General features: G+C 53.0%; 6 protein-coding genes across 11 annotated transcripts; 3 read left to right on the plus strand and 3 right to left on the minus strand.

Annotated features, from left to right (window-relative positions):
• The first annotated feature begins 538 nt into the window (after positions 1–538).
• H310_05333 (hypothetical protein) lies at positions 539–1,478 on the plus strand. The gene is made up of 2 exons (XM_008870018.1): positions 539–901; positions 951–1,478. The coding sequence occupies exons 1-2, from the start codon at positions 572–574 to the stop codon at positions 1,362–1,364; spliced, it is 744 nt and encodes a 247-aa protein (XP_008868240.1). The 5' UTR covers positions 539–571; the 3' UTR covers positions 1,365–1,478.
• Positions 1,479–4,680: 3,202 nt separating this feature from the next.
• On the plus strand, positions 4,681–6,082 carry H310_05334 (hypothetical protein). Its single transcript, XM_008870019.1, has 2 exons — positions 4,681–5,023; positions 5,131–6,082. Exons 1-2 carry the CDS (start codon positions 4,697–4,699, stop codon positions 5,551–5,553), a joined length of 750 nt encoding a protein of 249 aa, XP_008868241.1. The 5' UTR covers positions 4,681–4,696; the 3' UTR covers positions 5,554–6,082.
• Positions 6,083–6,817: 735 nt separating this feature from the next.
• H310_05335 (hypothetical protein) lies at positions 6,818–7,561 on the minus strand. Its single transcript, XM_008870020.1, has one exon. The coding sequence runs from the start codon at positions 7,373–7,375 to the stop codon at positions 7,067–7,069; it is 309 nt and encodes a 102-aa protein (XP_008868242.1). The 5' UTR covers positions 7,376–7,561; the 3' UTR covers positions 6,818–7,066.
• Positions 7,562–7,799: 238 nt separating this feature from the next.
• Positions 7,800–9,174, minus strand: H310_05336 (hypothetical protein). 3 transcript variants are annotated; one of them, XM_008870022.1, is made up of 3 exons: positions 8,667–9,174; positions 8,189–8,601; positions 7,800–8,144 (listed from the first exon to the last, which is right to left on the minus strand). In XM_008870022.1, exons 1-2 carry the CDS (start codon positions 9,099–9,101, stop codon positions 8,593–8,595), a joined length of 444 nt encoding a protein of 147 aa, XP_008868244.1. In that variant the 5' UTR covers positions 9,102–9,174; the 3' UTR covers positions 7,800–8,144; positions 8,189–8,592. The 3 variants fall into 3 exon arrangements, with proteins under 3 accessions (XP_008868244.1, XP_008868243.1, XP_008868245.1); XM_008870021.1 differs by having other exon boundaries at positions 8,189–9,174; XM_008870023.1 differs by lacking the exon at positions 7,800–8,144 and having other exon boundaries at positions 8,155–8,601.
• A 1,173-nt stretch (positions 9,175–10,347) lies between these two features.
• Positions 10,348–12,317, plus strand: H310_05337 (hypothetical protein; the record flags this gene model as incomplete). 3 transcript variants are annotated; one of them, XM_008870025.1, is made up of 10 exons in its annotated part: positions 10,348–10,485; positions 10,558–10,700; positions 10,750–10,882; positions 10,938–11,046; positions 11,129–11,235; positions 11,322–11,376; positions 11,455–11,571; positions 11,633–11,766; positions 11,816–11,871; positions 11,931–12,183. In XM_008870025.1, 10 exons carry the CDS (start codon positions 10,348–10,350, stop codon positions 12,037–12,039), a joined length of 1,101 nt encoding a protein of 366 aa, XP_008868247.1. In that variant the 3' UTR covers positions 12,040–12,183. The 3 variants fall into 3 exon arrangements, with proteins under 3 accessions (XP_008868247.1, XP_008868246.1, XP_008868248.1); XM_008870024.1 differs by having other exon boundaries at positions 11,926–12,182; XM_008870026.1 differs by lacking the exon at positions 10,348–10,485 and having other exon boundaries at positions 10,531–10,700; positions 11,926–12,317.
• Positions 12,318–12,334: 17 nt separating this feature from the next.
• Positions 12,335–16,658, minus strand: H310_05338. 2 transcript variants are annotated; one of them, XM_008870027.1, is made up of 14 exons: positions 16,499–16,658; positions 16,258–16,417; positions 15,953–16,186; positions 15,457–15,876; positions 15,107–15,212; positions 14,753–15,052; positions 14,307–14,598; positions 13,989–14,237; positions 13,769–13,938; positions 13,635–13,719; positions 13,461–13,577; positions 13,198–13,406; positions 13,010–13,146; positions 12,335–12,836 (listed from the first exon to the last, which is right to left on the minus strand). In XM_008870027.1, exons 1-14 carry the CDS (start codon positions 16,606–16,608, stop codon positions 12,453–12,455), a joined length of 2,973 nt encoding a protein of 990 aa, XP_008868249.1. In that variant the 5' UTR covers positions 16,609–16,658; the 3' UTR covers positions 12,335–12,452. The 2 variants fall into 2 exon arrangements, with proteins under 2 accessions (XP_008868249.1, XP_008868250.1); XM_008870028.1 differs by having other exon boundaries at positions 16,258–16,658.
• Between the last annotated feature and the right edge of the window lie 1,885 nt (positions 16,659–18,543).

Below are 18,543 nucleotides of genomic sequence, written 5' to 3' on the forward strand. Positions count from 1 at the left end.
TAGTGGTTCCTTTTCGTAGAGTGTCAGCAACCATGTCCGTTTATGAATGTCGATCTTTCGAAATAGCCTTTGCGCACTGTTGGTTCGTGCGACTGTACCAGTGGCCTCAAACTGGTTGATCCATGCAGCGACTGTAGACTTTTGCTTGACATACAGAGTCGCCAGGTATGTCTTGGAGAGACCAAGCATATAGTAGCCGTAAAGGCAATGTAGCTTCGTGTTCTCGGACGCATGGTCTCGGCCAACAGCGCGGATCAGCCTCGGGACACCAGATTCCGACATCGTGCGAAGTATGCAATGCGATTTGATTGGCTACGTCAATAGTGTGCGATGTACTCACAGTTTGCTACGATGAAGTGAAAAGTCCAGTTTTCACCAAAAACGACAATACAATTCTCAAGATGATTTTCAGTACCACGGAGGCATTGAACATCGATCAAGTGCAATTGTTGACACGCAGCCTCTGAGAACATCCGGATACGATATCCGGTATGGTACGTTTACGAGGTGATTTTTGTACCTAATCATGTCGTCATCGGCGAAGTGATAACGCTATTCGGCATCCAGTGGGATGGCAGGCGCGGCACAAGGCAGGAAGCCGACAGAGGAAGAGCGGTTGGAGCGGCGTCGGCTTCGGTGTATGATCAACCAGCGCAGGTATCGGGCCAACTTGCGGAATGCAAAGACCAAATGGCGCAACGACATGGACGAATTGGGTCGGGTGAATCAACGACTGGAACGCCACCTTGCCGCGGTCGAGGGAAGCGGGCTGTGGTGCCATGCTCAAGAACAGTCCATTCTCGAGTACTTTCGATTGTTTGAGCACGGATACAATCGCACCCCCCGCCAGGACTCGTTTCTGCGGTTCTGGGTTGCTCCCGACGGGCATTGTAATGACCAAGTAAGTCACGCACCTTTGCTAGGCTACCTGACATGATACGAATGGATAGAAAGGTGTGGAGGCTGTCATGTCCATGTGGGCATCGTACAGCGACACGTTTACGTCGTTGCACCTTGCGTGCACGCGCTTGATCCCGGTGGCATGGTCGCTGGACAGCGTTATCATCGAGGCACATTGCTCCGTCACGTTGGGGGTGTCCTTGGCGGCGCTACAAGCACTGTTTCCCCATGTCATTTCCCGGCAAGACCTCGTGGACATGATGCTGGGCACACCGTTCCTGCTTCCGATGCATGCCACGTACACCTTCGATAGGAATATGCAAGTGACTCGGCAGACCTCTGGCGCGGACGTCGTTGGCGCGCTTCTGCATCAGTTTGGAAACTTGGACGACGTTGCCTTTGCGGTGTCGAACGCGGGCATCCAGTCTAACGCTATGCTCCGTGTGAACGTCCATACAACGTAAATCTCGTCTACATAGCCTCATGCTGCTCTTCGATCCCCTTTGCAACGTAATATGCGGGCTTCGTTCGCTGCAGAAGCAGCGAGCGATCGGCAACCCCTTTGCCCGGGGCGTCCTCTTGATCCATCCTTGTCGTCGATTTGGAAGGGCCAACGAGTAATGGTCTCCATGACATCCATGTGACCGGTCCCAGGCAACAAACATGACTGAGTGCGCGCAATGCGATCACTGCATCCACGCGGCTCTTTGGCTTTTTCATGGGTGGGTCACGCAAGAGTGAGCTGATGGTGGAATTCCAATCATTCCTCCATATGGCTTTGCTGGATGCGGCCAGGTGTGTTCCAGTTTGATGTTTTGCCAAGTCGTCAGGATGATTGAACCACTTCTGATGCTTCCCCTTGTCCCGAGAATCTCTGAAGAAGTATGCATGCAGCGCCGACGAATCCTCATGTCAACGCCATCCTCTCGACGAAAAGAATTCGCACTGACTTCGTCCACCGTCACACAGCAAAGCGTACATGTAACTACGCCCTGGTAGCTCGCTTGAATGCATTCCGAGCGGCCAGGTCTGCTTGGATCGTGGCGTCAGTCATATCACTCAGGTTGGCGAGTCGAAACAACTTCCGGTTAATATTATCCGGTCAACTGAGTTGCGCGTCGGAGGTGACGAGTGCAGCTTGCACTTCGAACACGTCATGTCATGCACCACCACACCGCATGCCATGTCGGAAAATATCGACAGGGAGAAGTTCGAGAGGCGGCGACAACGAGGCAAGATATCAACCTGCGCAGGTACAGAGCCAACCTACACATACAGTGAGCGGGCATGGTCGAGCTTGGTTTTGTAAGCCAGACGTTGTTGCGCACGCCTTTCCTCTTGCCCATGCATGCCGCGAACGTGTTCAACGACAACATGATGTGGACATTCTCATAAGCAAATGTAGACCAAGCCCACTTGGAACAGCTTGGCATCGTTGACTTGGTGGTTGCGGCTAAACAGAGTGATTCAGCCAAGCGCGATGATCCGCGGTGCGAGGCTCTCATATTCTTAATGTCGACGGCGCATGCGACTCTTTCAAATGAATGCAAGTGTTGCGATTTGCGACGCATGGAATTGATGCAAGCATTGAAAACACAGCATGTGCCTATGTCGTCGCACGAGTTTGGGGTCTGAGACTGAAACCACGGCTTTTTGATGAATCCCCGAGACTGCTTTCAGCGCCTCTCCAGCCACGACCCCTAGAACTCCAACGTTTCCAGCAAAATACCAGATTCATGGTCAAGCAGAGAACAAGGCAAGCCACACAGTTAGGTTAGTCAAATTCAATGCAAATTCTCTACACAATGGGCAGATCTCCTCCAGGCCACCGTGTTGGACGCTATCGTTCCATACCCACGCGCGTCCTTTCCGAGAGAGCATCGACGGACAATCGACTCCACATACGAACCCATCATCTTGTGGCGTGAAACGGACGAATCACATTCGCCCGTTGTGACGTCACTTTTCGATAAAGGATATCCGGATAATTCGCCAGCCCATCGTCGGTGGGACCCAACATACCATGGCTCAGTGCGCGAAAACGTGTTAGAGCGGCCGATGAGCTCAAGCTTGAGTTGCGAGTGAGTATCGAGTCGCTTCGCCGTGCTCCTGCAAGTCGGTTGTCCAAGTGACAGGCTCCATCACCTCTTTTTATGTGGATTCTCCGGATACTGCTTTTTACTGGATAAATTCGGCACCAAAATAATTTCGGCCAAGATTTTCGATAACGCGATTTGACGACATGCAATTGTCGGGTGACACGACCGAATAGGAAAGCCTGGAGCGGCACCGACAGAGCTGCAAGATCAACCAGCGCAGGTATCGCGCCAGTCTGTGCAAGGCGAAGCGCCAGCAGCAAGTATACATGGATGTTCGGAGCAGGATCAACCAAGAGCAGGAATGCAAGTCGCTGCAATCCACCGAAGTGGGGTGTGGAGCTACGCCATAAAATTCCTTTCTCGAGAACCTTCTCCTGTTTAAGAGGGGCACGTGGAGTCGCCGCGCCAAGGCTCATGTCTGAGCGGTTGGATCGACCTGGACAGTTATTGCAACCAAGAGGTATGGTGGTCTTGTTATATACGGGGATGCTGACAGAGTTTAGCGAGGTGACTAGAAAGGGGTGGAAGCCACCAGGACCATGTAGATGTCCTACCACAAATTTTTCCCGTCGTTGCGCATCAAATGCGCGCGGTTGTCGTCTGTGGACCGCTTCTCAGATACGACGTTCGTCGAAGTGCAAGTCTTGGTCAAGGAGAGACTGTCCGACGCCACGATTCAAACGGTGTTTCCACGCGTGATGTAGCCACAAGACTTCGTAGATGCTCGTCGGACCATTGCTTTGCCAGTGCATTTCACTTTCGTATTCGACGTCACACTAAGCGCGTGATGTGGCAGGAATACTACCACACGAACGTCGTTATCGCCGTCATCTGCGATCTTGACAACTTGGATGAAGTCGCGTGTGCCGTAGCCGACACTGCCATCAGACCCGACGCAACAATCCGCGCGACAAGTAAATTTACTTCACTCACACGTTCATGCAGTCATGCTTTCATCGATGCTACCATCCCTCGGGTTGGTATAACTGTGAAATTATTTCGAGTCATTTTACCAGAAATCATGTCGCGGAGTGCATCCTAATTTGGATCGTAGTTTCCTACAGTATAATAATGTGAAAAATCTTCCCTTCGACCACAACAGCGCTCGTCTGCCTTTTGGTCCAACTTCGCGTTTTGACGGACACATGCAGTTATGTAGCAACCCCAAGGTGGAACAAACATTTCGTACAGGCAAGTGACATCGCCTTGTCAGCTGAGTCATGGTGCAATTGAAAGAAAAGCTCTATTGGCGAATGAGCTTTAACGAAACCTAGAATCGACATTTTTGTCATGCATTGTTGTCATTCTCTTGATTCGTGATCGTCTGCCTTGCAGTCTTGCAGTGTCGCAAGTGTTGTGCTCTACGTGACTTGGTCGCATCGTCACTCCCTCATATTTGAATAGTCACACGCAGACATTTTAAACGAGTCGTCGTCCCAATTATCATTAATTCAAAGGATTTTCATAGAAATTCATTGGGAGCAAAAAGAATTATGGCAATATTTCGCGCGAATTGTCGGAATGGTGTCGGAATGACTATCGTCGCGCGCATGACTTTCCCAATCGGGTTGCTCGGACAAGTCACGTCGAACGATGTTCGGATATGATATCCGGATTCGATTACTCTGTCGAATTTGTACCTAAACACAAACAAGGACCGTCATTCCTTAAACATACAATCCTGACGCACACGAGGGATGGAAAACGCAGGGGCGCCACGGCGATCGGACGAAGAGCGACTTCAGCGACGCCGGGAACGATGTAAGATCAACCAGCGCAAGTATCGAGCCAACCTACGCGTCTCTAAGAACCTGGAGCGCCTCGATATGGAGGAACTTGGCCGTGTGAATCAGCGGTTAGAAGGCCACATAGACGCCATTGATCGACTAGGACTGTGGTGCCACGCGGAAGAACAGTCGCTTCTGGAGTATCTACGATTGTTTGAGCATGGGTACTCGCGATCGGAGCGGCAGGACGCGTTCCTGCGCTTCTTCGTCGACCCGGATGGATGGTGCAACGATCAGGTAAGGTGCTATGGAACGTTGTCAACTCGATGATTGAAAGTCTCACGAACGGGTTTCGTTGTGTCAGTGGGTTCACAAGAGCTCACTTGGAGATGGTTTGTCCATAGAGAGGCGTGGAAGTCGTGAGGTCGATGTGGACATCCTACATGTCCTCGTTTACCTATCTCCACATCGAGTGTGCACGGATCACACCATTGCTCAACACCCGTGACGGCGCGTTGGTGGAACTCCATTGCTCGGCCGAGCTGGGCATGAATATGGTAACCATCCAAACGATTTTCCCTCAAGTTATGTGTCGGCCAGACTTGGTGGCCACAATGTTGCGCACGCCGTTGCTGCTACCCGTCCATACTACGTATTTGTTTAACCAACACAAACAAGTTACGTGGCAAGCCTCCAACGCGAATGTGGTCGAAGCACTGCTTCATCAGTTTGGCAACCTGGACGATGTGGCAGTGGCCGCAGCCAAAACAGCCATCCAGCCGAACGCTACGCTGCTTGAAGGACCCGATAGCGTCAAACGAAGCTAATATCACGCGCTGGCCACGGTGAAGGTCAGATTCAACCAAAGGCATTGGGGCCCTTGACGTGCTTGTGCTGGCTGTGCACGACGCCGGCGAGCCCGTGTGTGATGCCGTCATTTGCTGACCGGATGCACGACGTCCGACGACATTTGACGTCCGTTATCGCGTTCGTTATCCCGTTCGTTATTGCATTCGGTCTCGTTTCGTAAACGTTTGCAAACACTTGGACGTCGTTTCACAGCCACAAGGATGGACGGGCTTTGCACGACCTGGACCACTCACCCCGACGTCAGGATGGACTCGGCGCAGGCATTTGCTGGCCATGGATGGTATGGGTCCCCCGCGGCGAATGGTGTGTACCCGTGGGTCGTGTTGACCCAAACTCAGCGGGCCACTTGCTGTTTGCATTACCGAGGATGTCACGTTCGCCGTGTTCGACGGCATGGTGCCGCTTCTGTTCGTTTCCGTCACGGACACGAGCCAGTGTCCGAGTCAAGACGAATGAAATACCCTTCGACACAAGGTGCGGTGCCACGGGGTTGCTGTCGTCTATGGAGAATGGCCTTGTCCTACTTCGCGATGCGAGCAGCAATCGATGTGTTCACCACGGCTCGATCGGATGTACCAGCCACTTCAATCGTGGAGGCTGGAGACGATGGAAACTCAATGCCTTTCAAATTCTACTCCACGATCGATGATAGTTCAGGGATTTCTCAACTCTACACGCCATGGATATGCACCTTCCACAACATGTTGCAATGGTTCGTCATGCAAATGTTAAAGGTAGAGGGGTCTGGTTAGGCTGGAGAGCCCAGAGTGGGGTGTGGCATCGAGTTAGCATGGGCCATACTGTTAAATTGCACGTCGAGTGGGTTGGCAAGCAGATGTTCTATTAGCTCTTGATTTACCTTGCCCACCATCTCCCAAAACTACGTGTTGATCGCTGTCACCGTATCCGCGCATCATGGGGCTTGCTTCATGAGGCAGCACCGTCCCAAACGCAATATGCGATACGAACGTGAACGAAGTTGGGTTGGCGGGGGCTTTTGGCGGACTTTGAGATTCGTATGGTCGAGGTGGCCCTGCAGCACTGGTACAACTCGGCCAAAAATCATACGTTCGATTGAAGAGAGACTTCATGGACCTTGTCAAGCCATGAGAGCTCGCGGCGGAGGTCGTGGTGCTGTCGTCGTTCCCACGCGAACTATCTTGCCGTCGACTTGGCTTCGTGCAAGCTGTTGATGCTATCCGGATACTGCATATTGTAACCGGTAAATCCAAGGTCGTGCGAGGGGCGGCGCGTGCTACTACGGCTGACTCAGCGGCTGGACGTCACCGCCTTGAATGGGGCTGTGATGTGAGTACGTAGACCAGTTGTCCTTTTATTTATGGGGCACCTTGTCCCCAAGTGGAGACAGGAACGTGCCATTTTCACATACAACCAGGAACAACCGATTGGACGCGTACGGTGGAAGGTAGAAACCTCGCAACGTGCTTCATCCAATGCGGCATCACAGACCTAACGGCAGGGATCGTTCGCAGCACCTCGACGTGGTTGCTGCGCTTCATGGCGGGGCTGTAAATGTCGTGTAAGATGAGGCATGTTTATCGTCGTGGTGGCGCATCGATCCATTCGACACGGACAGCAGTGAACAGTCGACCAGTCGAGGTACAGGCAAAACCAAATCGGTCTGAAGTGCCGACGAGAACACCACTTGGACAAACTGCACCGGGCGACTCGGCGGCTGGAAACAACCGTGACGTTCCTCGAGCGAGGGTTGTCGTGCCACGCCGAGGATCTATCGTTTCTGGAGTACTTTCGACCCATCGAACATAGTTACGAGACTTCCCCACGACAAGATGAAATCATCCAGCGCTTCTTTCCACAGAACACGTGTGCATGGTAAGAGCCTTTCTTGCACCTCGACGAAAAGATGTCTTGAGAGCCCAAAGATGTGGCATCAGTGCAGCACCATGTTATTGACTGGAGCCGTTGTTCTGCGACTGGTGTGGGCGACTGGCAGTCGCGCGGCTTTACTTATTTCTCGCGATGGTCCAGGCATTGCGTCCCCCACCTGCCGCGTCGTGCAGAGCTCCTTCTACTCCAAGCATTTCGACCGACAAGTAACTGATGCAAACGTGATCGAAGCGATGGAATATCCACAGGGCGTTGGCAGACGTCGACGCTGCAACAAAAGAAATCGGGATCGCGCCCGATGCGATGCTTCTCCCAGCTAAACCCTTCCATGAAGGCGCGAACGATCGATCGGTTCAGCAATAACAAATCAACCATGCTCGTGCAGAGTCCATATAGCGTTGCTACGACTGGGAAGTCGAAGCGAAATCAGGCAAGCATGAGCCTGTACCCTGGTACCGCTTCCATCTCTCCACTACGTCGGCACGATTCAACGAAGGATGACATGTTCCAGGATCCGTTCCTGAATCAGAGCTGCCAGGAAAAGCGGACCCCCTTCGGAGCTCGCGTGCTCTTGCCTGCCTCCCCTATGTGTAAGTGACCGTATCGTATTTCCGACTTGCGATTGTGCGGCGGTGGCGAGCCGACGCTTGAGAGGCCGGCGCTGGCTCTCCACACGATGCTGTTTGGCGTCAGGAATAAATAAATAAATAATGGAAATCTTACACGAGTTTACGTCGACAGTTTCCTGCGCTTGAGGATCGCGTCGAGATGGCATGGAGCGCCGTCGAGGGCCGTGGCCACGTCGTGGACGTTGCCCAAGAGGGCGACGAGCGCTGTGAACACGTTCGCCTCGAAGTCTATTCGCACCACGCGCTTGGTAGAGTCGAAGACAAACGTTGGGAGCAGCGGCAGTGGCAGCACTTGGTTCTTGAGCTTTTTCGCCAACTCGGGGTGATTCTTGGTCAAGTTGGGAAAGACAGCGTCGAGGGCGACGGGGTTGAGCTTCAAGTGAGCCATTACTTTCGCTTGGACGATCACGTCGTCGGCCAGGGCAAAGAGCCCGGCAACGTGTACAAACTCGAGTCGAAACGGCGCAAAGGTTGCACCGACGCCTTCCCACAACTCGATCACGTGGTCTATGCCGTGCTAACCTTTAATAAGCAAGTTTTCGACCACATCAAACGGCAGGGCGAAAATGTACCTGTCCCCCACACCACACGTCGGGGGCCATGAAGTAGCGCAGAAACGTCACTTGCCTCTCGGATCGGTCAAATCCATGGGCGAACAAGCGCACGTATTCTTGAATGCTTTTCTCTTCGGCGAGGAACCGTTCGCCGTTGTATAATGCTAGCACGTGCGATTCCAAACGCTTGGTATGCGTCTGGAGCTCGTTCACGTCGTGCTGGAGCTGGTTGTTGGCCGCACGCTGCCATGCGCGGTACTTGCGTTGGTTGATCTTACTTCGGTGGCGACGCCTTGCTCGCCTCGCTTCAAGCTGCATCTGGTCATGGGACGACCCGCCGGTGGCACCATCCCCTGCGTTGTAGCTCGTGACGCTCATGCCGCTAGACGACGACCCATCGCAACTCGCAGCCGCCTGCTGTGCGTCTTGGCAGCCGTTGCGGCTCGAATTCATGGGCGTTCGCGATGGAGCTCTCGTACGCACTGACAATGCAGTTCTGACCAAGTACAACTTGAGCTCGCGCGACAACGCCACGGACGCATAGCAGACCCCGCCTGATTGGCCTCCAAAGTTTGGCCACATCACGTGGCAAAGCCACGCACGAGTAACTTTCGAGAAATTCGAGTACGGCTTCCACGACAACGTTATGTCTTTTGTATCCAATCGTCATGCCGGATTTGGATGTATCTGGAGATGAATATGTCTGAAAGGAATAAACACATCCGGGTTCTGCGGAATGTCGGTCGTCCTGTGAACAAATTGTCTGATCTCGGTAAGCGCACGACGGGCCGCGCGGCATATGCTGGTGATTCGACGGCCACTCACGCTGTAAACGTCATTGTGTTTACTCATGGGGGACACAGCACACGCCGCGACGGCTGTGGATTATGTGATGGCGATGGAGTGACATACATGGTCCACCCAATACAATCCTGAGTTGGCGTTGGACAGAGTCAGGCGCCTCCACATGTCTTGAGAGCGACAAAAAGAGGAGATTCCGCTGATAGGGATTAGAAAGGTTACTCTCGATGGCAAGATGTTCGTCGTACTGAGAGATCGAATGAAACAGCGCACCACGCTTTGAAGCGCCTGCGTCAGGAGCAATCAACAGCACTACGATCGCGCACACCACACACTGGCTGCATTAGTTGAAACTCCGCCGTATACACACGCTGGTGGCCACCACGAACCATTTCGCTGGTGCAGCTGCTTGCTTTGGAACTCCGTACTCTATATCTCTTTCAGGACATACGTTTCCAAAGATCCCGCGTGCTGGTTTTATCGCACATGAACATACTTATGTGCGTGACAGCAGCGAGAACCCCAGCAGCGAGAAGTTTGAGCCACTTTGGGCCTTCGTCAGTAGAAGCTTCACGTGAGAGTGTAGACAAGAGATGGAGAGAAGACTGCAGTGGCTTGCTGTTGCTTGAAAGCGTCGTCAAGAATGACAACAGTGACCGTGTTGGCGACGCACCCAGGTGGTCACATAAACCCGACATGGTCAGGAAAAAATGTATTTTCGTATGTTGAACAATATCCTTTTTCACACGTTTCTTCCCGGGATATATATGTCAATGTAGTTTTATCCAATCAAAATGAATAATGAAATTCATTGGATTTTAATTGACCAATGTCAACGCAGGATAGGAACTGAAGCGACCGCAGATCCACCGCCAGCCCGCCGCCGCCACCAGCCAGCATGATGAAGAAGCTCGTGCTCCATTTCGACCTGAATCGAACCATCCTCATGTCCGATGTGGCGGGTGGACGGTCGATGGAGAATACATTGAACTATCTCCTCGCTGAGTGCACGTATGGACAAGTTCAAGGAGATGAAGTATGCAACGAAACTTCTACCGACTACTACGTGGGGTGACGTCATGATTGACTTGGACTGCGAACGATGTAGTGGGTGTGTGTGTCCAACGAGCCCTCCTTGGCACCACCAGCTCCGTCCCTTGTCACGTACAAGAGATTTGTCGACACGTTGTATCCATATCAAAGCATGCACGGCGAAGCGGACGCGTTGAACCACGTTAAGGCTTTCAACAAGTCGGTGGAATCGCTCCTTTTGTGGTATCTTGAACGCGATACAATCTAGAGCACAAAAGAAGAAGCGGACAGCGCTGCAATCGGCCTTCACAAGCGGACCAGGCTATCCCATTGCTGCGGCGTACGACCACGTGCTCTCGAGTCTATACTTTCCCGACGGACCCCTTCGCAATGCCGCCAAGGTGGCCACAGACGTACCAACTTGATGCATCTCACGCATATCTTGTGAAATTCTAGGCTGCTGCTGCAACTATGGCGGACTGTGGGCTCAAGGAAGCGTGGGGCGACGGTCGATATTACATCTTGCCGTCCTTCCTGCACTTGCTCTTTCACATTGAACACCACCGTACGTCATGAATCGGCGATTGTGACCCGGCATACCGTTTCGACGGTTCAAGCGCATAGCAGGCTCATGAACATTGACGTAGCGACGGTCGACGTCAAGGTCGTGTTTCGCACGTTTGGCCAAGACATTGTCGAAGTTGCCAACGAAATCAATTTTCTCGTTGAAGGGCGGCACCCATTATTCCCTGGGGTAAATAGCGCAGCAGCACGAGCTTGTTCCTTGCCCTTGTGCCGTTCCTCATGCTGCTCGTGCTATATTTTGTTCCGTACCAATAGAGATATCTGTCGCCGTCGATGCGACTTGAGCCCCCATATGCCACGTTTTACCGCGGTGCGTTTTCCTCAATCGATTGGTTTCTGCTAGTGCTGCAAGGTTTTGCCGCATGCATGACAACATTGCACGTCGTAGATGGTTTTGGCGCCGATGGGACCGTCTTGGCACTCAACACGTTGGAGAAAGTCCCATTTCAAGCATCCAATACCGCCAACTCGCCCGCGGAATTTTACGCCTCTTCGATCGAACCTGGTATAGCTATCAAGTTGCATCGTGAATGCACCGATAAGCTCATGTGCGCCATGCATGCCAGCTGTGTCAATCGTCCGGGGCTTCAATGCCGTCCACTCAACTATTCAAACGATGCTCTCGACGCGGTCCGTGATTGCCTTGCGAGACTATTGGGAGTGGTGGAGCACCCACGCCGAACACGCCGAATATGGCAAGGTACGTTTCAGTGAAACGACTTCCATGCAGTGACACTATGCTGCATTAGCTGCTCCTGGTCGACCCTGCGTTTCCGTCAGTCTTTTTCGACGATCACGTTGAAGAGTACGTGACCAGCTTTTCATCTTGGCTTTGATCATCAGCAATTCGTCTGCGTAGAACAGACGCCCATATTGTGGACGTGCGCGACGTTCAAACTGGCGTCGTCGTTCCGTTTCCAGTCGCCAAGGAGCATTTTCTCCGTCGAGTGGAGCCGTACTATGCCATCACTGACCCAACTTACTACACCGCTCTCGTCGACGCGCTTATCGCGTGAAGGCGGCGTGTAGAGTCATGGCCGATCTGCCGTCAAACACGACCATCTCCGTAGCGGAAGAGCGAGTCGAAGGATGAATTTCGTCACGTCTCGAGTTCCATGGCACGTCACGTCGCCTTTGTTCGCGAGCGCCTGTGAGCCACTGAGCTCGCGTACCGCCCTCGGCCATGCCCACGTCGAAAAGCCCTTATATCTTGCTCGCGAGTCCACGAAAGTACTACCCAGATGTGCAGCCGGGTGCGATGCTGTTTTGTCGACGTGAAGTGTGTACTCAAGCACCGCCAAAACAATTGGCACGGTGTTTGGTGGACCGGTTGTCGTTTTTTTCAGAGCTACCGATGGCGTGGGAGGTCGTCACCTCGACGGGATTCTATTTGGCAGTGGGAGGACTGGGAGGAAATGCAAACGGCTCGTCTTCGACCTCAAGTGGCGTCGTCGGAAACGTGACGCCCCGCGTGCTCGAGAACTCGAGATCGTCTTCGACCGAGTGATCGCTCTCGGTCGTGATGTCGATGTGGTAGAGCTGGCGCCTGGACCCCGATTGCCTCGATTTGTTGATGCTGTCAAGGTCTGGGCCGACGCGGTCCACGTCCCTCGCCGCGCTCCCGTCCATGCCATTCATGGACGATGGACTTCCGCCTTGAATGAGCGTTGGAAACATCTCCGACATGGCGCCGCCCGTCGATTCAAAGCATTCTTGGCAGTGGCACACCGGTGTGTGGATGGCCATTTCAGGAATTGGCTTCATGTAATTCTACAACGTAATTGTCAGACAGGTAAATCCGTTAGCGCAGCACAGGATATGCCACTGAAAACGCATCGATGGAAAAACACCGCAGTCGATGAAACACGTCATAACACTTCGGTCGACTTGATGGCCCACACGAGAGTCCCATCCACAATCGCAGCAGTCCCATGCACACCAACCTTGGTGCACTTGGAGCACATTGGTCGCCCGCATCGGAGACACGGATGTGGCCGTCGAAACACGTGGAACGTCACTTGGCAGCCGACGCACTCGCGACTGGACCCTTTCGATGGGGGTTTTGTCATAGTGTGTTGCGCTATGACATGGAAACGTGTTCAGGTCGAATGCCAACGCGTCCCTGGCGTACCGATCGCGGCGATCGTGGCCGCGGCCGTCTCGAGCACTTGCAGCCACTCGTCGCGTTCGTGCAAGGCCGTCGTGCAAAAATTCCACGTGACGTTGTTGTGCTGGGCATCCGACATGACGTCGAACCCGTGGTGGCCGATGCTCGTGTGGAGTTCGTCTTCGCCTTGACAGAAGTGCGGCACAACTGACGTCGGCACCATCCATTGCCAGCTACGATCCCACGTTAAGGGTGCCATTTCTTGCAGACACATCCATTTGTCGTACTTGATGGCGGCGTATTGCTTTTGCTGCGACGGGATAAACGACCACAGTTTATACGACGATTGTTCAAACACGACCAGCGCCCGCTTCCAGTAATGGCCCTCTTGCTTGTAGACGTATCTACCGTCGTGGTGTTGAATGCTCGCGCAACGGAGCAGACCACGATCACGGCCTTACCCAAACACACAGCCGTTGCCGACCAGAAACGAAGAGCCAATGTCGTACGATGCAAAGGACGGCTGGGCGAGGAGGTCCAAGATATCTACAGCTGGATGAGAGGCCCGCCGCATCACATCCTTTCAACGAATTGCCTTTTTGAAACGCGGGGGGGCGGGAAAACGCTGCCGATTTCAAAATCGACGGAATCGCCGATGGATGGAGTGGTTCGGCTCGTGGCACCACGTCATGGAGAATGTCCATCCATGCCTTGCTCTCCGACGCCAATTGCCCGACCCGCAACGAACTGTTCGAGTGCGGCACACTACACGACGAAAATGACACAACCCACATCCTTGGCATGAATCGACGTACTGCAAGCACTGGTCGATGGTTTCAAAGATGCACTGGGTAAAGCCAGACGGCCCCCGTTGCAACTTGTTCGGGCCGTGCTCCATGACGTGTGCGACGACAGGGCACGTTCTGCTGCGTTTGCAGTTGGGATCGCTCAGATAAAATACGACGATTTGAGACACACGAGTGAGGATCCAGCTCGTGTGGACGGTCGTGTAGGCATCAAGCAACCAGTCAACGAGGCCGCAAGCCACGAGCATGGTGTCCATTCTACGAAAACCTTTCAACTTGAGCATATTCAGTGACGACGCGTGCGGTCGACACCAAGCTCGAACGTACCGCTTTGACTGCATCCCAACAATTGCTTGGACCAAGTCGCACAGGTGCAGCAACGGCCATGCGGCAGCTCCAGCCATCGCCTTGACATGCAACGACAGCTCCACCGCCCGCTGCTCCATCGTTTCAACGACAGCGAGCCGAAGGCCTTGGTACTCTTCAATGTTGGACTTCCAGTCGTCGCTGCAAAAGATGTCGAGTTCGTCGACGTTGCCCTTGAGAGCGTTTTCGAAATGGGTGATCCACATCTCTTTGTCAGCTCTGGATGCAGTGGTCAGGACGACATCGTCTCGGCCTACGCAGTGCTCGTGTGGCCATCGATTCATGTCGTCGCACGACAACCCACGACGCAAGTAAAAAGGACGGTATGCAACTTGTCAGGGGTCGTGTGCAGATTCACTCGCTCAAGTGCCATCCATGCAAGTCGAAACGCAGTTGGATGCACTTACCTTTGCAATGTACGACGACTTCCATGCTCGATCTGGCTTCGACAGACGTGATGATTTCCAATGCGACGATTTGCGGCGCCGCGTCGGGCAGTTCGATGCTCAGACCCAACATACAATTGAGTACCACGGGAACATTGGGCTGGCCATTCACGACCAGCTTGCCTTGTACCATCACGTGGGTTTGGCAGTGCATGTACTGGCATTCGATTCCAATGTGGCCTTTCCCTGTTCGTTCGGAAAATTCGACTGTCGTCACGAGCTCGCACAGCGAGGTAAAGTGGCGGGTACACCCAAACGACACTGGTCCCTCATGTGAGTGCGACGAAATGCACGGTCGAATGGAGGGGGGGTTACCTCGGGCTGTCGTCAGACCGTAGTGCGAAAACTCATCCAGCATGCCTTGGGCGATCGAAGGCACGTGGTGCTGTTCCATCACCATGTGTACCAAGTGACGAATTTTCTATCCACAACAACGCATGACATGAGTCGAACGGCCGCCATCCTTTCGAGACATCGCAACGCAATCCATCCATTCCACTGCAATCGACTCCATGGCCAGCAGTACCCAACGCCACAACAACCGCTGTCCATGGCGCGGACGCGTGTTCGATATCAAAGAGCAATGACCATCCCGACGGCCAATGTCCGATCAAAACAACTTCACGCTAGAGGTGCATCCAAACGGGAAAACACCACGTGCGTACCCTGGACGTAAAGAGGCGCATGGGGGTGTACGCCATGTCTCGCGATGTACCACACAGCTGGACGTAGTCGGGCTCGCCCGTCAATTTGTCTTTCGGAATCGACTTGACAAAAATCAAGTCGCCGCGAGGCGAAATGTACGGCGCAAAGATCAGTGAGCACAGGACGCTCTCGACGTTGTCCTTGTCGGCGGACCATGGCAAGGACGTGAGGCGTTGGAGGAGCAGCGAGATGATCTTGGCCCCTTTCACGAGCTCCATCGTGGCGTACGAATGATCGCAGTAGATTAAACGAACAATCGCGTCACGCATGTCGTCGTACTCGACGTGGTCCAACATGAAGCGGACATGCGCCGGGTGCTGGCTCAGGTGGTACAGCACGCACGCGCCCTTGTTCCAGTTCATGACAACGTGGCGAATGATCTACCCGCGTCAGATCCACATGAATACCCATCAAAAGCAATATCGAATAACAATATGCCGAAGGATGTCGTCGTACCGTGGCGAAGGCAACGCACATGCGGCCGACTGGGTCGTCATCGTCGTTGGGAAGGTAAAATTTTGCCTTAGCCGAAACAGCGTCAACCATCGCGTCAAAGCACCACGCCCAAAGGCCAGTGCACCGGTCGGCATGCCCAGGTTGGTATGTCGTGCAGCATTGCGCAATCGTGCTCTTCGTGTTCAGCAGCAGCGTCAAGCCTAGCGCCAAATCTTGTGTTGCCCTCGACACAAGCTATGCAAGGTGGAACGTGATCGTTCGGGAGTCGATCGCACATTCGTCGATTAAAACAGATCGCGCGATACCTTGGACGGGTCTTGACTCAATCCCAACGCCAGTGCGACACACTCGTGGACGCGTTCGGCATGGTGAAGTGCGCTTCGCATGGATGGATGCATGTGGTCGGAAATAAACACCAAAAGCCCTTCGCTCATCGTTTCGTTGAGGAGTTCCTGCAACGTGTGCCTACACATCGTCGTGGGAGTCGACTGAAACGCGCTGTCCACGTTGCGATGATCGTCGCGCGATCACTGCGCACGTACATACTTTCCCTCCATGAACGCGTTTGAGAAGTCGTCGCATGCCCGCCGATATGCCTTGGCCTGCCGAGAGTCCGCCACCACGGTCTCCTTCTTCAAGTTCACGCGGGTCCACATTCTGCTCAAGCGGCGGCGGCGGCGGTCGATATGTTGTACTTCAACGACCGAATTGAATTTCCGTATAAAAAATACCGCGTTCAGCCAGCCGAACTACCTGCAAATAGAAAAAAACACGCGAGACAGGCGATATCTAGGATTTGGTGCAACGATTGGTGGAAAATAGATTATTCATGACATTTTGACCAATTAAACGGTGGAAATCGCTTAAATTTCGTCACGACATTGCAAGCGTTACCCACGTGGCTCTGTGTGTAGAAAAGGCGCTCACAACTCATTGGCTGGTGTGGCATTGCGTGCCCACCGGAGCTGGCACGAAGGAGCTGAATTCGCGTGAATTAGGTCAAGCGTAACACTTGTAAATTCACGCTATGCGCGTCAATGCGCGCAAACGTGACGATAGCCTGTACGATGTGTTCCTTGTTCCTTCTTTGGATTTGTCACGTGCATTGGAATTTATGGTGGTAGAAACAGCCTCTGATTGGTTAAAATATCGGTTTTTCAAACGATTGGGGACATGACGTGGCAGCGTGACGTGCACGGACTTCTCGAGGCGTAGAAGCGGCAGGGTGACGTGCATGTATTTTTTTGGTTACCTTGCCGCTTGTGCGTGGTGTTTGCCCAACTGGACAAGGTGTTGTTACCACTGTACCAATTCGCGCTGTACTTCCTCTTGATGTATGCTGGTTTGGCGCGCACGTGATGAGGCAGCATCAGTTGGTTATTATTATGCCGCACATGCCAATTGTAGCGCTAACTTCACGCTGTCAAGTGAAGCTACACCCGACGCGTGTATTATATCCATCGAGGACGCATTGAATTGATTCTATCGATGTGTTCTCGAACGAAATAGGCAACATTCGCGTCGTGTAGTTCACCTCCATCAGAGCGCAATGCCACAGGTCGAACTTCTGTCTACGACAAAGCTCCCAGCCCAGTCCTGTCGCAATTTCGAGTGCCGTACGGAGCTATCCCGAGCGACACGCTCCGTCACACTTGTTCCCGACCGAGCGAGGTTCGTTTGATGCTAACAGATCACTTGTGCATATGATTGGATAAAAAGTCAGAACATATTTGCCACATCGAATTTGTCGATTTGAATTCCGTTATATGTTCCGTGTTTGTCATTCCACCTCAAATTCCAAGGACATACAGTACTGTAGTGTGTTGTCGGCACTTCGACAAGGACTTGTGTAAGGCAATTATATGAACGACGCGAAAATACAGCTAAAAATGCACAGTTTTCCATGTAAATATTCCCTTTCCTTGTGAGTACGACGCACGTTAACCAATCGCCCCCCAAACTTCCTCACTCACTCGACAGCACAGCTTCTATCCATCACAGTTCTGGAATGCGAGCGGGAACACGAAGCCAATTTCAAACAGGAGCCGCATTCAAGATATCGTTCCGTCGACGTTGTAAGCCCCGAACAACTTAGAGATTCTGCATCGCAAGAGCCTACGACTTGACACGAGAATTGGCGGCTGCACGCATCGAACAAAGTCGACAGAGGGATCACTTGAATACAGAGGGGATGAAAGAGCGATCAACAACTCTTTCAATTCCCCCATCCCCTTCAGTAATGTCGATTGGAGCGACTCGGCAGGGATCTGTCGCACGTGTGGCCTCTTTGGTCTGGGCCACGCTGGAAATCCGTCGGTGGTACACAAACGCCCCCCCAGACTGAATTTATGCTCTGCGTGGTACATTAATGTCGTTTTAAAGGTGTAACGAGCCGTACCCCGAGAAAATCCTTCTCGTGAGTCCTGTTTCTGAGAACTGTCCTTCTCGCAAGTCCTCCATAACTTCGATCGAAGTTTTTTCGAAGTTTTGTTGAGTTAAGGCAGTTAAAGAGTTAACGATGCTTCCGTTGCCCATGCCACCAAGCGACCTCGCTATGTCACCCGCCATCACGAACCAACGTGAAAAGACCC

Source organism: Aphanomyces invadans, assembly GCF_000520115.1.
Source record: "Aphanomyces invadans strain NJM9701 unplaced genomic scaffold supercont1.9, whole genome shotgun sequence".
NCBI classification, from domain to species: Eukaryota; Oomycota; class Saprolegniomycetes; order Saprolegniales; family Verrucalvaceae; genus Aphanomyces; species Aphanomyces invadans.

What these genes read in the sequence shown, in the direction of transcription:
- H310_05333 (XM_008870018.1), top strand. Translation starts at nt 572, where the DNA reads ATGGCAGGCGCGGCACAAGGCAGGAAGCCGACAGAGGAAGAGCGGTTG. An exon ending in ACGGGCATTGTAATGACCAA is followed by an intron (nt 902 to 950) that starts GTAAGTCACGCA and finishes ACGAATGGATAG; the next exon opens with AAAGGTGTGGAGGCTGTCAT.
- H310_05334 (XM_008870019.1), top strand. Translation starts at nt 4,697, where the DNA reads ATGGAAAACGCAGGGGCGCCACGGCGATCGGACGAAGAGCGACTTCAG. An exon ending in ATGGATGGTGCAACGATCAG is followed by an intron (nt 5,024 to 5,130) that starts GTAAGGTGCTAT and finishes GTTTGTCCATAG; the next exon opens with AGAGGCGTGGAAGTCGTGAG.
- H310_05335 (XM_008870020.1), bottom strand. Translation starts at nt 7,375, where the DNA reads ATGGGTCGAAAGTACTCCAGAAACGATAGATCCTCGGCGTGGCACGAC.
- H310_05336 (XM_008870021.1), bottom strand. Translation starts at nt 9,101, where the DNA reads ATGAATTCGAGCCGCAACGGCTGCCAAGACGCACAGCAGGCGGCTGCG.
- H310_05338 (XM_008870027.1), bottom strand. Translation starts at nt 16,608, where the DNA reads ATGTGGACCCGCGTGAACTTGAAGAAGGAGACCGTGGTGGCGGACTCT. An exon ending in TGCGCCTCTTTACGTCCAGG is followed by an intron (nt 15,213 to 15,456) that starts GTACGCACGTGG and finishes TGTTGTGGATAG; the next exon opens with AAAATTCGTCACTTGGTACA. An exon ending in AAGCAATACGCCGCCATCAA is followed by an intron (nt 13,407 to 13,460) that starts GTACGACAAATG and finishes GTGGGATCGTAG; the next exon opens with CTGGCAATGGATGGTGCCGA.